The sequence below is a fragment of the Salvelinus namaycush genome, chromosome 16 (assembly GCF_016432855.1).
Source record: "Salvelinus namaycush isolate Seneca chromosome 16, SaNama_1.0, whole genome shotgun sequence".
NCBI classification, from domain to species: Eukaryota; Metazoa; Chordata; class Actinopteri; order Salmoniformes; family Salmonidae; genus Salvelinus; species Salvelinus namaycush.
Window position 1 is genome coordinate 25,133,142 of NC_052322.1, and position 16,715 is coordinate 25,149,856.

The 16,715-nt window shown below is 42.5% G+C and overlaps 1 protein-coding gene across 1 annotated transcript in view; it reads left to right on the forward strand.

Annotated features, from left to right (window-relative positions):
- cfap74 (cilia and flagella associated protein 74) overlaps positions 1–16,715 on the forward strand; it is a 72,139-nt gene that overhangs the window by 11,155 nt on the left and 44,269 nt on the right. The window contains exons 15-20 of the mRNA XM_039011492.1: positions 199–334; positions 603–757; positions 3,172–3,294; positions 3,661–3,782; positions 9,807–9,935; positions 16,344–16,431. Of these exons, the coding sequence (XP_038867420.1) occupies positions 199–334; positions 603–757; positions 3,172–3,294; positions 3,661–3,782; positions 9,807–9,935; positions 16,344–16,431 (753 nt within the window). The remainder of the gene's footprint in view (positions 1–198; positions 335–602; positions 758–3,171; positions 3,295–3,660; positions 3,783–9,806; positions 9,936–16,343; positions 16,432–16,715) is intronic.

The window sequence follows — 16,715 nt, forward strand, 5'->3', positions numbered from 1 at the left end:
CAGTCATATGCATGTCCCTGTGTCATATCAGGTTTATAGAAACATTACAGTAATATATACTTTTTTACCATGAGCAATTGATTCCTATGTCCGGCTGTCTTGTTAGCGGCGTGCACTGTAATTTGAATATATCCAATAGACACTTCTCTGGCCAGTGCTGGACAGTGGTATAGGGGTTTTGTAAGTGTGTGTGTGTAGCTTTCACAGGAAAGGAGCACTTCAATAGCAGCAGCCTCTGACAGCCAGGAGAGCCCTGCATCACGGGACTCAGGAGAACTCAAATCAGAAAGGAAGAGTCAGGAACCCTTGCTAGTCTCAGACTCCAAACAGTCAGGTAAATGAAGCACACATGCCTCTTTGATGTGTTAAAAAATTCAACAGTTAAACTCTCTACTCAGCATGTTTTTTAAACCTGACTAATAGATGCTTTGATAATTATATCAAAGCTCATGTTATCAGTTGTCAGTAAAGTTTGTCAGATCAGTGATCACCTCCGGGAAAGGAGGAAGGAAGGTTTCCCTTGCAAATATTGGAGAGTGGGTGTGTGTGGATGCATGCTTGTATGTACGTGTCTCTGTGTGTGTGTGTGTGTGTGAAATTAGGGGCCCAGACACCTGCTGTGTCAGAGACCTTGGGGGGTGTGGAGGCTGCCTCAGGAAGACGCAGCCTGGCCTCAGAGCAGCACGAGGGAGGCCCGGCCCTCAAGGCCAGCACAGAAGAGCCCTCAGACAGCAGCAGTGACATCACCATTGGAGAGGTACAGCACCTTTGAGTAACTGCTATAGTGTTGCTATATCAACACTTGAAAATAATTACTATGGTACAACACCAGTTCTTTGTAGAAGAGACTGGAATGTTGAATGAAGAACAAAAGTTTAGTCCAATTTTTAGTCCATACAGTTGAAGTTGGAAGTTTACATACACTTAGGTTGGAGTCATTAAAACTCATTTTTCAACCACTCACAGTTTACATAACTAAGTTGACTGTGCCTTTGAACAGCTTGGAAAATTCCAGAAAATGATGTCATGGCTCTAAAAGCTTCTGATAGGCTAATTTACATCATTTGAGTCAATTGGAGGTGTACCTGTGGATGTATTTCAAGGCCTACCTTCAAACTTAGTGCCTCTTTGCTTGACATCATGGGAAAGTCCAAAATAAATCAGCCAAGACCTCATTTTTGGGAGCAATTTCCAAATGCCTGAAGGTACCACGTTCATCTGTACAAACAATAGTACGCAAGTATAAACACCATGGGTCCACGCAGCCGTCATACCGCTCAGGAAGGAGACGCGTTCTGTCTCCTAGAGATGAACGTACTTTGGTGCGAATAGTGCAAATCAATCGCAGAACAACAGCAAAGGACCTTGTGAAGATGCTGGAGGAAACCGGTACAAAAGTAATATATCCACAGTAAAACGAGTCCTATATCAACATAACCTGAAAGGCAGCTCGGCAAGGAAGAAGCCACTGCTCCAAAACCGCCATAAAAAAACTAGACTACGGTTTGCAACTGCACATGGGGACAAAGATTGTACTTTTTGGAGAAATGTCCTCTGGTCTGATGAAACAAAAATATAACTGTTTGGCCATAATGACCATTGTTATGTTTGGAGGAAAAAGGGGGATGCTTGCAAGCCGAAGAACACCATCCCAACCGTGAAGCACGGGGGTGGCAGCATCATGTTGTGGGGGTGCTTTGCTGCAGGAGGGACTGGTGCACTTCACAAAATAGATGGCATTATGAGGAGGGAAAATTATGTGAATATATTGAAGCAACATCTGAAGACATCAGTCAGGAAGTTAAAGCTTGGTCGCAAATGGGTCTTCCAAATGGACAATGGACATACTTCCAAAGTTGTGGCAAATTGGCTTAAGGAGAACAAAGACAAGGTATTGGAGTGGCCATCACAAAGCCCTGACCTCAATCCCATAGAACATTTGTGGGCAGAACTGAAAAAGCGTGTGCGAGCAAAGAGGCCTACAAACCTGACTCAATTACACCAGCTCTGTCAGGAGGAATGGGCCAAAATTCACCCAACTTATTGTGGGAAGCTTGTGGAAGGCTACCCAAAACGTTTGACCCAAGTTAAACAATTGAAAGGCAATGCTACCAAATACTAATTGAGTGTAAGGAAACTTCTGACCCACTGGGAATGTGATGAAAGAAATAAAAGCTTTCTACTATTATTCTGACATTTAACAATCTTAAAATAAAGTGGTGATCCTAACTGACCTAAGACAGGGCATTTTTACTAGGATTAAATGATGTCAGGAATTGTGAAAAACTTAAATGTATTTGGCTAAGGTGTATGTAAACTCCAACTTCAACTGTATGTTAAAGTAAGTAACTGAAAATAAGAGGTGCTATGTAAATCGGGCCCTTTGGTGTTATTATGATACAGCTTTTCTTCATCCCCACTTCTCTGTATAGTTCTGTATTGATAGATGTCTGCCTTGGTCTTTGTGTGTGAATGCGTAAAATGGTGAATTATCAGATATGAACAAATGCATAAAAATTTACAGCACATACATACACACACACACATCCACACTAGTTCTGTAGTGATAGTCTGTCATCTCTCTCTGTCTCTCTCCATGGTGGGTTTGTGCACTAATGTCATGTGTCCTGCGGTCTCTACCTGTCTAGTTGTTGGCTCATTCTGGGCTCATTACTCCTGTCTTGGGGGTAATGGTGCATTGCTTCTCCCGCTACCTTTCGTGTGTGTGTTTTCACCATTTTACGCATTTATACACATTGTGCTCCCAGAGAATTGAAACTTTCCTGGAGTGATGTTCCACACTGAAGTGTTCTTCTTTCCACAACGTATTATTGAAATCCCTGTGTTATGGTGCAGAGGATGACACCCAGCATTGACTGTAGTTAGATTTTATATGACTTTGAAGTTTCACATCTGTATCACTATCATGAGATGTAGGGTACTATATTAAAACCAGCCCTAAAAAGATTTCACCTGGAGTGTATTCACTAGGAACCAAACAGAAGCAAATGGGCCAAAATGGGGAGGGACCTACTTTAATTTGTCCAATATGAAACTAGTTTTCATTGCAAAAAAAATTCCGTTGCAGAATGTGCACTTGCACTTGATGATGCACTTGATGATGTGACTGTTGTTGTGACATGTTCCCTCAAGACTTCCTCCCATGCCTAGGTCAGAGAGGGGGAGGTGGGCCCGTTTGAAAGTGTCAAGTTGGAGATTGTATTCACACCCACCGTACCAGGGGAGGCTAAGTTGGACTTCTACATCAAGTTCTCCGACCCAACCTGTGAACCAGTAAGATTTTCCTCATGATGTCATCATCATTACCTGAGTGAACTAAAACTACAGCAAAAGTCTATTCAGCCAAAGCCAATAGCCAGGCGTTAACTTATGTATGACAAAAACAGCTTTCCTCTCTTGAGAATGTGTGATAGGAGTGATGTAGTCAATAAAATTATATGTAAAAATATAAGTTTTGTCATACCCATGGTATACGGTCTGATATATCACGACTTTCAGCCAATCACCATTCAGGGCTCGAACCACCCAGTTTATAATAATATATAATGTGTGAAGGCTAATGAGATGAATGTCCTTCTGGCATATTCCGGAATCATCCAAGCACCAGTTTTGATTGACGGGGGCCTTGTCTATTCACAGATATCCATTGGGGTCCGAGGGACGGCTGTGTGCGTGCCCGTGTGGGTGGCCCAGCCAAGCATTGTCCTGAAGATCTGCATGTTCGATCGCCTCTATCAAGACAGTATCGTGGTCCAAAGCAGGTGAGTCCGTCAATTGGGTAGAGACGGTCATTAATTTACATTATGTACAGTAGACTTTGGCCTGGGCCGGAGTCTGATCTAGTTGTAGTGCTGCCAACCGGGTTACAAATCCCACCTCTGCCCTTCCTCTCTGTGTCCCTCCATACCTGTCTCCCTCCATACCTATATCCCCCTCTAGAAGACAACACATTCTTAAAAAACGAATGTAGTGTAATAGCACTTTTCTTGCCGTTTATAATTGACACATTTATATAACTTGTTTCTAGCTGCTGTTGCATATTCTGAGTGCTAGTTTAACACCGTCCCATTTAGCATGTGCTAAATTCTGTTTTTACAGAAAAACTGCTCAAGAAAATCCCTTGCAATCACATGGACAGCTTACTCAAGCTTTTCTGAGATATAACTCAGCAAATGGGGACAATTTAGAATATACAGTTCATAATATTTAATAACATGACCAAAAGCAGGGAAATGTATTAGGTTTCACTTACACCCACCAAACCCTGGGACTACTGTATCGGATGGGGTCCAAGGTCCCCGGATAAGGTGCCATTTAAGATCTCAATCCCCTCTTCTTTAGGTGGGATTGAGCAATAGCAAATCCTTTTTGATTATGAATGTTATACATTATGCCGAGGAGTTAAGAAAGTGCTGCAGGCCATAACGTTTACAGGCATGTCTCTCCACACGTACGTCTTTGTGTCACACGTCACAGTGCGAGAAGGGATTTGTGGCAGCTGCCATCTGGAAGCTGGAGCACACAAATGCATGTGACAATGACCGCGACAGTGACGCCGAGAACGCCAGCTTTTTAACCCCCCCCCCAAAAGTCCCCAAAAATAGACACCAACTAGCATCATACAATATGTTACGTTTGCTCTTTTACCAATGGTATAAAATAATATACTGTGGTGTACATAGAACTGCTTTATAGTTATGGTTGTGTAAAGCAGTTGACATATTTTAGGGGAACAGTGAGAGCAACACCAACTAGCATCACACAAAATGTCATCTTGGCTTTTGAGTCAATGATTTATCCACTTTTAGCATATTTCAGGTGACAGCAAGTTTCATCGCCAACACCAAATCAAATCGAAGCCAAACATTTAAAACCATTTCCACTGACACCTGCTGGGGAGTCAAAGAAGATGACAAAGCAGACGACAATATGCTTTTCCTAAAACCACCTCCTGCCCTCTTTCTTCCCTCACTTATTTATAACAATACCTCCTGTATGCACAACCGTCCTCCTCTCACCCCGAGGAATGAGGCTGAGTTGATTAATGTCTTTTGTTTCTGACGCCGCTCCTCTTCCTACAGAAACAATAGTTGTTCTCTCCGTCGCCTCGCTTTTGAATGGAAGATTCCTAAAAATAGAGCATAAAGGAACGAGTGCCTAGGCATTTCTCCAGTGGCCCTCTCCTGAGTTGGTTGATTTAGGGTTTATCTTTTGACGTTGCCAGGAGAAGGGAGACATCGCTGTGGTGCTGGTGGTGGTGGGGTAATTACTCAAACTCCCTCTGAGGTGTTGAGTATCCCATCAGGCCTTGGGCCACGTGGGTTTTCACCAAGTGTGCCATCTGGACGTGCAGGGGATGGAAAGTGGCACCGCTACAGTATAGCCATGGGCACCTTGACTAGTGACGTATGTTAGTAGAGGCCTTAGCCTTAACAAGTCATGAATGTTAAGAATTATTATTGTTATGGGCTAGCCTTGTCCCAGTCTTTATGTTTGGCATGACAAGGAGTGGCATAATGGCACAACCAGACTGATACCCAGTCTATCCATGAGCAACTCTAGCACTAAACCACAGTTTCTAAACCCAGAGACGCAACATCGCAAGACTTCCAGGAACACTTGCGAAACAGACCAAGCAGACCAGGCTTGGGGTTTGAGAAGTCAATAAGAGAAGTGAAAAATTCTTCCTTAGTTGTTAATTTGATCAAAATCTAAAGGCACGACATAGATTCGAGCCAATGTCTTAAGTAGTTGAAAATGCAATTACTCCAACCTCGTGAAAATGACAAACTGAGATGTTGTCATTTTTATCAAAAACGACTTTATATCAAAGGAGTGGTTTAATTTGATGGCCTGCACATGGACAATTCGGCGCGAGACGACATTTAGATCAATAACTTGTTCTGCGAATGTGCTTAGCTAGCCAACGCCTACAGGTGTGATCAGGGATTCCTATTGGAGAAGCAGTTTTAGCCCATCTTCTAACTGTACTGTCTTTGACTAAACCTTCCCCAGTCAAGGGCACTAGCATGCAATGGGTGTGAGTGCACTAGTCAGTCAGCTTTACCTAAACCAGATGACAGTGTAAGGAAGTCTATCAGCTCCACAGCTATAAGCCTCCTGGATATATGGGGCTTAGGACTTTAACTAGTATAACTGAAAGCATTAAACCTCCACCAGCCATGGGCCTTATCACTAACCCTATCTGGTCGAGCGTATTAGAATCTAATACCCGTGTAATACCCTTTTGATAATCATTAGATCACGCTCTTATCCAGTCATGAACAATGGGTGTCAGTTCAAAACCATAACCGGTGGAAAGCATTGGCACTGCAGGAGAACATATAATCATGAAGTATGACTCATAGAATGAACGTTAAAGAGCTACAATGTTAGTTCTATGGAGAGTCTTTCGTCATGATTAGAGAACATACAGTAAGTAACCAGTCATCCTTTTACCCAGAGTCATAGTACTGAACAAAAATATAAACGCAACATGTAAAGTGTTGCTCCCATGTTTCATGAGCTGAAATAAAATATCACAGAATTCTTCCATTCGCACAAAAGCATATTTCTCTCAAATTTTGTGCTCAAATTTGTTTACATCCCTGTTAGTGAAAATGTTTCCTTTTGCCAGGATAATCCATCCACCTGACAGGTGTGGCATATCAAGAAGTTGATTAAACACCTTGTGCTAGGGACTATAAAAGGCCACTCTAAAATGTTCAGTTTTGGGGCATCTGTGGCATTGTGTGACATGTTTTGAGGGAGCTTGCAATTGGCATACTGACTGCAGGAATGTTCACCAGAACTGTTGCCAGAGAATTTAATGTTCATTTCTCTAACATAAGCCGCCTTCAACATCGTTTTAGATAATTTGGCAGTACGTCCAACCGGCCTCACACGTGTATCCACGCCAGCCAAGGACCTCCATGTGGCTTCTTAACCTGCAGGATCATCTTAAGACCAGCCACCCGGACAACTGATGAAGTTGAGGAAAATTTCTGTCTGTAATAAAGCCCTTTTGTGACCTGGCTCCCCAGTGGGTGCCCTCCCAGACCCACACATGGCTGCACCCCTGCCCAGTCATGTGAAATACATAGATTAGGGCCTAATTTATGTATGTCAATTGACTGATTTCCTTATACGAACTGTAACGCAGTTACATCATTGAAGTTGTTGCATGTTGCGCTTATATTTTTGTTCAGTATACAGTGCATTCGGAAAGTATTCAGACCCCTTCACTTTTTTCACATTTTGTTACGTTACAGCCTTATTCTAAAATTGATTATATTGTTTTTTTCCCCCCTCATAAATCTACACATAATACCCCATAATGACAAATCAAAACAGGTTTTTAGACAGTGAAAAATCACATTTACATAAGTATTCAGACCCTTTACTCAGTACTTTGTTGAAGCATCTTTGGCAGCGATTACAACCTCGAGTCTTCTTGGATATGAAACTACGAGCTTGGCACACCTGTATTTGGGGAGCTTCTCCCATTCTTCTCTGCAGATCCTCTTAAGCTCTGTCAGGTTGGATGGTGAGGGTCACTGCACAGCTATTTTCAGGTCTCTTCAGAGATGTTCGATCGGGTTCAAGTCCGGGCTCTTGCTGGGGACTCAAGGATATTCAGAGACTTGTGCCAAAGCCACTCCTGCGAGGTCCTGAGCGCTCTGGAGCAGGTTTCCAATAAGATCTCTCTGTACTTTGCTCCGTTCATCTTTCCCTCGATCCTGACTAGTCTCCCAGTCCCTGTCGCTGAAAAACATCCCCACAGCATGATGCTGCCACCACCATGCTTCACCGTAGGGATGGTATTGGCCAGGTGATGAGCGGTGCCTGGTTTCCTCCAGATGTGACGTTTGGCTTCCAGAGAATCTTGTTTCTCATGGTCTGAGAGTCCTTTAGGTGCCTTTTGGAAAACTCCAAGCGGGCTGTCATGTGCCTTTTACTGAGGAGTGGCTTCCATCTGGCCATTCCACCATAAAGGCCTGATTGGTGAAGTGCTGCAGAGATGGTTGTCCTTCTGGAAGGTTCTCCTATCTCCACAGAGGAACTCTAGAGCTCTGTCAGAGTGACCATTGGGTTCTTGGTCACCTCCCTGACCAAGGCCCTTCTCCCTGGATTGCTTAGTTTGTCTGGGAAACCTCCCTGGTCTTTGTGGTTAAATCTGTGTTTGAAATTCACTGCTCGACTGAGGGAGCTTACAGATTGATAATTGTATGTGTGGGGTACAGAGATGAGGTAGTCATACAAATCATGTTAAACACTATTATTGCACACAGAGTGAGTCCATGCAACTTATTATGTGACTTGTTAAGCACATGTATACTCTTGAACTTATTTAGGCATGCCATAACAAAGGGGTTGAATACTTATTGACTCAAGACATTTTAGCTTTTGAGTTTTAATTCATTTGTAAAACAATTCAAAAAACATAATTCCACTTTAACATTATGGGGTATTGTATGTAGGCCACTGAACAAAACATCTAAATGTAATACATTTTAAATTCAGGCTGTAACACAACAAAATGCGTAAAAAGTAAAGAGGTGTGAATACTTTCTGTAGGATAATTTTATTGTCCCTACACAAAATCAATAGGGGAGCTTTTTGAGCTGCGTGTCTTCACTGTTCTTTCAGGCACAATGACACACCTGGCTTCTCTGCTGCCTATCAGCTAATCCTCTATCTTGTGGATTTATATTGAACATTTGTGTAGATTTGAAAGATTTGTGTTGGTATGAAAATAAATTCAGGCTCTAACACAACATGTGGAAAAAGTCAAGGGGTGTGAATACTTTCTGATGGCACTGTAGAGAACTCTTCATATGTCTCTGCTTTTACCCGCAAAATGAGGAGTTCACTAGACTGCCCTATCCAATTAATATCCAACAAATGGCCTTAATTGATTATATGTCTCTGAATTCCTGGGACAGCAGTTTAAAGGTTGTCGTTTTGCTCAGGTAAAGACGGCCACTCCGACACCCCTGAGTGTCCTTGCCTCCGGGAGAAGAGCCATTTGTTTGACCCCCTATTCAAAGTGGATCACTTCATTTAGGCGTCGGAAAAAGGAATGAGCGCACCCATTCAGCACCTCTATCGAATCAATTTCTTTGGGGATTCAACACTTCCATCTTTCAGTGGTCTTACTTCTGTATACTGGATGTGATGGAAAAAACTGACTGCACAGCGCTTCCACCGAGCGCGAGTCATTGAGTGTAGCTGTTGAGAGGGGAGCTCGTGTGTGTGTGTGTGCGCGTGCGTGTGTCGTTGGCCGTGCGTGGAGAATTCCCTGGGTAGTGATCCATTTATATCACCACAGCTACAGAGGGAGGCTTCTCACCACCGACACAACCATCTGTTGGATCCCCCTGAAATTGGGTCACCTAAACTATCGGCTGGGAGACGAGGACATGAGTACATTGCAGCAGTACCTACCAGACTATTTGTGTTCATCTCCCTCACACACTCACGATCCCCTCCGACTTCCTCGTCAAATATCTACATTGTAACAAGGGGACATCCTGGGAGTCTGTGTAAAGTACACTCACCTTTAAATTTTCTTCGTGGGGGTCATCTTAATTTAGTATCGAAGCATGTAAAATGTATACAACAAATCACATAAACTGATGGATGCCATCTTGAGCAGTAGCTTGGTGAAACCTGTTGTGTCATAGACATAACACCGCCCTAACTTACTAAATAGGCTCTCCGTTGAGTTAGCAGCCCTAACTAACTAGTACAGGGCCTAACCAAACAGCTCTGTTGTATTGCAGAGCGAGCACAGCTCTTCGGCTGACATTCAAGGTGTGTCCGGAGCTGAGGAACCACATGGAGATCCTGCCTAAGACCGGCTACATCCAGGCCAGGTCCAGCTTCAACGCTAAGCTTAAGTTTCTGCCCAGGTAACCACACAGATACTAACACCAGTGTCATATTCATTAGTACACACAGTAGCAAAATCTAGCAAAATGCTTTGCAACGAAAAACACAAACAAGCATTTCTTACTGGACAACTTCAGGTCGTCGCTCCCTGTTTCAGTCTCTTTTCTTCCGTTTGGTGCCTAGTTAATACAATGATAATGGATTTAGATCATGGGTAATTGATTGTCATACAGCATGCTGAAAGTGTGTTATACATATATAAACCCTTCACATACAGTATGTTCAGAATACTTTACTCTAAAATCATGGTGTGATTTAGCCTGCCTTATCTTTGTTTTACTGCCCGTTCATCTCTTATTCTGAAACTGGAGGCAGTTTACCTGGTAGTTTTAAGTGGTGGACCGGTTTCTTTAAGTATCTTGCCACTGCCAGCAGTTACAATTATGAAACATGTCCTCCATCATCTTCACCAATTAAACAGCGAAGTGCAAATCGCTCCCAACACAGAAATGGAGTGCCGTGAAGGCTTCTGATAATGTTTTTTAATGACTTTGAAGGACATGGTAATTTCTGGAAGGATGGGTGGGCTATTTTTAGGACGGTGAGGCTGAGTTGAGCTGCAGTTTGAGCACCAGGGGAACAGGGAAGACGACCTTCAGTACATAGATGAGAGGAGTAGAGAACGCTGCGGAGAGGGGGCGAGAGTTCTCGTTCACGCCTACCTTGTTTTTTGGCATATTCATAGCTAAGAAGATTTCAGGTCTACTGATGGCAGTGGAAGATGAGGGAAGTTTTACATGACAAAAGTTAATGGCATATCGGATGGCTCGACTCCGGAGGGCTGGAGGGGAAGTGGGAAATGACAATAATCTGCCTTAGTGAATCAGAGAGAGGTTTAAAACCAGGATTAAGTGGAGAGAGCATTACTGCTGCCATGCTGTGGCGGGAGGCATGCCCCTCCTCTCCTTCTCTCTCAACATCTCTCTCTTTTTCTCTCTGATCACTCACTCTCCCCCCTACTTTCTCTGTTTTTCTCTCTCACTTTCTCTCTCTCTGTCCTTATCCCTCCATCCACCCATCCAGCAGTAGAAGACCTGCTTGCGTATCCAGCACAGTGCTTAGTTACATAACGGTCCGGGCCGACGCACAAAGCCCCATTCTGAGGTCTCTTGGAGAACACTGTAATCCTTAACATGCTCTAAAGAGAGCCTCAGCAGACAGGAAATCCAGCCGGATACAAAAAGTTTGGAAAATATCACATGATCTCCGGTGTTAACAAAAACATACCTTCTGTCAAGCACATACACTGGCTAGGCTGTCACGACTAGCACAGCAACGGTCTGCAACTGGTGGGTGGGGGTTGTATGATGCATCAGCTCCAATTTTGATTTGCGGTATTATTTCTAGATTCTATGTGTCTGTGTGTGTGTTTCTTTTGTCTTAAGCCATTCGTGACTATGCGACATCCAAACTGGCAGCTCTGGTACTGCTAGAACCGTGGCAGTAAGTTCCGTGTGAGAAGATTCCGTAGGTTGGCCTCACCACACACAAAGGCAGGAAGGCAGGCAGGGCTGTTTCATCTTACTGCTAGATAAGTCATTTGTTATATATTCTTCAGACGGCCGTTTATTTCTGCCTCTGCCTCTTCTCCAATAGATTCTGACTGTGAGTGTAAATGTAGTGTACACTCCTGAACCACGGATGGATCGCCCTCAGGCTACAGAGGGTTCGGAATCCTCCAGTCCTAGAACTTTCTCTTTCTCGCTTTCTGTCTGTCTCGCTCTCTCTCTATTTCTTTGTCTCTCTCTATCATCTCTCTTTGTCTTTACAATACATATCCAGGCCAAAATATACATAGCAGTAGATCATCTCTTATAGCAGTTCATTGTGGGGATAAATAGCCCAAAAAAAATGTAATAGTATTAGGGCAGATATTGATTGCTTCATCCAGTTTTTTATATACTCAATATACTACGATCGGTTTTGCCTTTTAGCTAGATAATGAATATTATCATATTAACAGGGGGGACCTGATCCTAGATCAGCACAACTACTGTGATGAGCTTTGTGAATACGGGCCATGGTCAGTGGATTTGATTGAACAGGGACTTGTTCTGGATCATAAATGGTTTAGGTCTAATCTGTAGGAGATGTTGACCAGCTCGTCCGGTCAACTAGTCAGCTCAGGCTGGTAAAAGGGAGATTACTCTTGATTTACCCAGATTGACTCAGATTACAATTAACAGAGCTGCTGCCGTCACCAAGCAGTGCATCATTTACTGGTCTACATCACTAACATACATAAATGTTACTGTACGTGAGTTACAGGGAAGGAAAAATATATATTTTCAATAATATTTTTTGGGGGGGGGGTGTTAGTTGTCAAGGGTGTTTTTCCTCCTTTTCCCAAATGTGATGATGAGAAATTCCCTAATCTTCTTTAATCCGTTTTGTAATCCTTGTTCATAATTTGAATAGTGATATATATTTTTTTAAACATACTCTGCTGCCTTTTCTCTGGTAGCCTAAAGTTTAAACCACTGTATAGCACGAACGTTGTCCCAAAGTTAGACAGTATTCCGCTGACAGAGACTGATGGATCTCTGACTCTCTCTCGCTCGCTCACACTCTCACTCTGTCTCAGTCTGCTGAGCCTTCCACTGTCAGGATTATAGGTGGTCCACAGATTATTGCGTTTTAGACTTTCCAAGTTTTAAGCAGTGACACAAAATGACTCCAACAGGATCTTTCTGCCACTTGTGTTGTGACTCAGGCAGATGCCGATGAAATGTTCGCTGAAATGCCACCTTGATCTTTGACTGCTTATGTGAGGATAATATAATGAATAATGTCATTGCTTTATACACAAGCATTGCTTTCTAAGCACCACAGGTACAACTATTCAGTGTAGATCTACAGGTAACTGCCAAAATAAAGGAAACACTTGAGTAAATGAGGGATACAAGGTATATTGAAAGCAGGTGCTTCCACACAGATGTGGTTCCTGAGTTAATTAAGCAATTAACATCCCATCATGCTTAGGGTCATGTATAAAAATGCCCAGTTGCCCATTATTTTGGCTACCATGGCTAGAAGAAGAGATCTCAGTGACTTTGAAAGAGGGGTCTCAAAGGAGCATAGGGGTTTTAACTTCTTATGGCGAAGGGGCAGTATTGAGTAGCTTGGATGAAAGGTGCCCATATCAAACGGCCTGCTCCTCAGTCATAGTTGCTAATATTTGCATATTATTATTAGTATTGGATAGAAAACACTAAAGTTTCTAAAACTTTTTGAATTATGTCTGTGAGATTAACAGAACTCGTATTGGCAGGCAAAATCCTGAGTTGAAATCAAAACAGGAAGTCAGAAATCTGAGCTTGTATGTATTCACCAGAGTCCCTAAAGAAATCCCCTTGAGCTATGAATGATTGTGCACTGCCTAGGGGTTCCACTAGATGTCAACCATCAATAGAAATTATAATGAGACTTCTATGATGTTGTGGGAGAGAATGATAGCAGAATCAGTCAGGTGTCCATCAAGCTGCCATTTTCTGATCATGCTTTTTCCTCGTGGAAGTCACTTGCGTTCCATGGCTCACAAAGACAAGAAGGAATACTCCGGTTGGAACTTTATTGAAGCTATATGTTAAAAACATTCTAATGATTGATTGTGTACTTAGTTTGAAATGTTTCTTCGGCCGGTAATATCACTTTTTGAAGTTTTTGTCCGATATAACGCTGACCACAATTAGCGTTTGGATATGTAAAACAGACGCGCTAACAAAAGAAGGTATTTGGACATAAATAACGGATTTTTTCGAACAAAACAAACATTTATTGTGGACCTGGGATTCCTGGTGTGCTTTCTGATGTAGATCATCAAAGGTAAGGGAATATTTATCATGTATTTTCCTGGTTATGTTGACGCCATCTTTGCAGCTGTGGTATTTTACTTTTGTGCGCCTTCTCAGATTATAGTGTGCGTTTCATTTTCCGTATAGTTTTTTTGAAATCTGACACAGCGGTTGCTTTAAGGAGAGGTGTATCTATAATTTCATGTGTATAACTTGTATTATCATCTATATTTATGATGAGTATTTTGTTGAAACGATGTGGCTATGCAAAGTCACTTGATGTTTTTGCAACTAGTGAATCTAGTCGCCTCAAAGTAAACTCAGATTTTTTGATATAAATATGAATTTAATCAAACAAAACATGCATGTATTGTGTAACATGAAGTCCTATGAGTGTCATCTGATGAAAATAATCGAAGGTTAGTGATTAATTTTATCTCTATTCTGTTTTTTGTGAAGCTACCTTTAGCTGGAAAAAATGGCTGTGATTATTGTGGTTTTGTGGTGACCTAACATAATCGTTTGTAGTGCTTTCGCTGAAAAGCCTATTTGAAATCGGACACTTTGGTGGGATTAACAACAAGATTACCTTTAAAATGATATAAGACACATGAATGTCTGAGGAATTTTAATTAGGAGATTTCTGTTTTTTTAATTTGGCGCCCTGCACTTCGACTGGCTGTTGTCATATCGGTCCCGTTACCGGGACTTCAGCCATAAGAAGTAAGGGTGTGTATATGTGTGTGTGTGTGTCACAAGATCTCAACCCAATTGAACACTTATGGGAGATTCTGGAGTGGCGCCTGAGACAGAGCTTTTCCGCCACCATCAACAGAACACCAAATGATGGAATTTCTGGTGGAAGAATGGTGTCGCATCCCTCCAGTAGCGTTCCAGACACTTGTAGAATTTATGCCGAGGTGCATTGAAGCTGTCCTGGTGGCTCGCGGTGGCCCAACGCGCTTTTAAGACACTTTATGTTGGTGTTTCCGTTATTTTAGAAGTTACCTTTTAAGTTCTCTTATAATTCATTATCTTGTTGAAGACTACATGTGCATAGTGTTATTTGGGTAAGATTTGGAGGAGAGAAATAGTGGATAAACTGGTTGCCGAGTGCAGCATGAGGTAAAATTGCGGGATGCCAAAAACTTGAAAACCTCATCCAACCGCACATTTCCCCTCAGCAGCATATGGGTCTGGCGACATCCCGCCAGGCTTTTTCACTCTACCCTGCCAAGCTAGTTCAAGAGTGACTCTCCAGCAGAGATTCTATTAGCAGAGAACACAAGGGCTTCCAAACAACTCCCAATAATAATTCCCCCTTCTGTCATTGTGGGATTGAGATACAATTGAGACATGTTCGCTTTTCTGTTTTGTTGTAAATGTCATACAGTACAGATGAAGGATCTTAATTTGATCGCCCTTTTGTTGCAGGAAATGTCTTGCACAGCAGGAAATGCAACGGTGTAGTGTATTCAAGGTTTAAAAAGTCTTCTAAAGTTTGTAATTTCCACTTTAAAATGTCAGACTTGATTTCCCCTAACAAAATTTTTTTTACCCCCTAAAGAAAAGTGTACATTAATTAGAATTCACACAGTAATTCACATTTCCTGTTGCTGCAGGATTATTTTCCTGCTGTGAGAAACTGGTAAATTTAAGATCCAACATCTGTACATCCGAGCTGGTTGAAATACAACACTGATTTGCTGTAAGATCGTAATTATGAAACGCGCCTTTTCCCTAGGCTCTGACAGATTTGTTGGAAGCATTGGGCGTCTCTTCAAGAGCTTTGTATTCATTTGGAAAACCTCTGACATCTGGAAATCCCTCTTAAATTGCTTTAAACCCTCTGACACTGGCAGCATTAGCTCTCATGCCTTCATAGAGCCAGCATTACCAAACAGGGAGAGAGAGAGAGGAGTCAGGAGTGGGCTGGGTTTGTGCTGCTCACTGTGGATCCACTGGGGATTGGCATCTGACTGTTATTTTCATGCTAATCAAGTATTGGCTGCGTAGTAGTAGAGAGATGGCAGTTCTCACGAGAGCAGCTCTCCACCTAGGGTATTGATTGAGCTAGTGCTTTACATAAGCTCTGTGTATCACTGCAAGCCCTCTTTGATGTGTACTTATGCCCAACATCACCATGGCTGCAGCCCACAGTAGTGTGGAGGCGTGCTCTCTTGCCTTCCCTGGTGGTTCTACAGATCTAAACGGGGGATAGTCGTGTTGGTTTACAGTGAAACGCTGAAGGTTTTCCTCCATGGGCCCTCTCTATCCCTCGCACTGAGCATTTTCCCAGTTGTTGAGGGCTGGGACATATTTGCTGATGTAATGTTTGAAGGTAAACTCTGAAATATGACATACACCGTGGGGCGACTTACAGAAGTCAGCAACAAAATTCTAATCTAACAAGACTGCTAGCATTGGCTCTTCCCAATAGTGGCAGCCTTGACAGATTGTGGTTGTTCATGAGCAGGAAGTTGCCGCGCTGTGCATGATGGTGTCATATTGCTGAGTTAATGTACAGTATAATGATTTCCTGTATACTTATACCCACTGTTCTTCCCCCCCTAGACGTTCCTTGTTCGAGGATGCAAAAACGTTTTTTGACAACGAAACAGGAGTGCTGGAAGTCCCCTTGACAGTGCAAGTGGCTGATCAGGTTTGTTGCACTGTTAAGCTCTAAATTTACAGGCAAGAATTCAATTGTGTTATTTCAAAGTGCACAAAAAGTAAACAATCTGTATCAGTCAACTAACACTGATACTATCAGTTGAAAATGTCCACAAGGAACACAGCCAGGGATGCAGAAGGAAGCAATTTGGGAGATGAGTTTTCCTCAAATACTGCACTAACAGCCTTCGAGAGATACCATTGTGGAAAATGTCAATATGAGATGATTGAATTCTGGATGCAGTCTACAGTATTGAAGTATCATACAATACA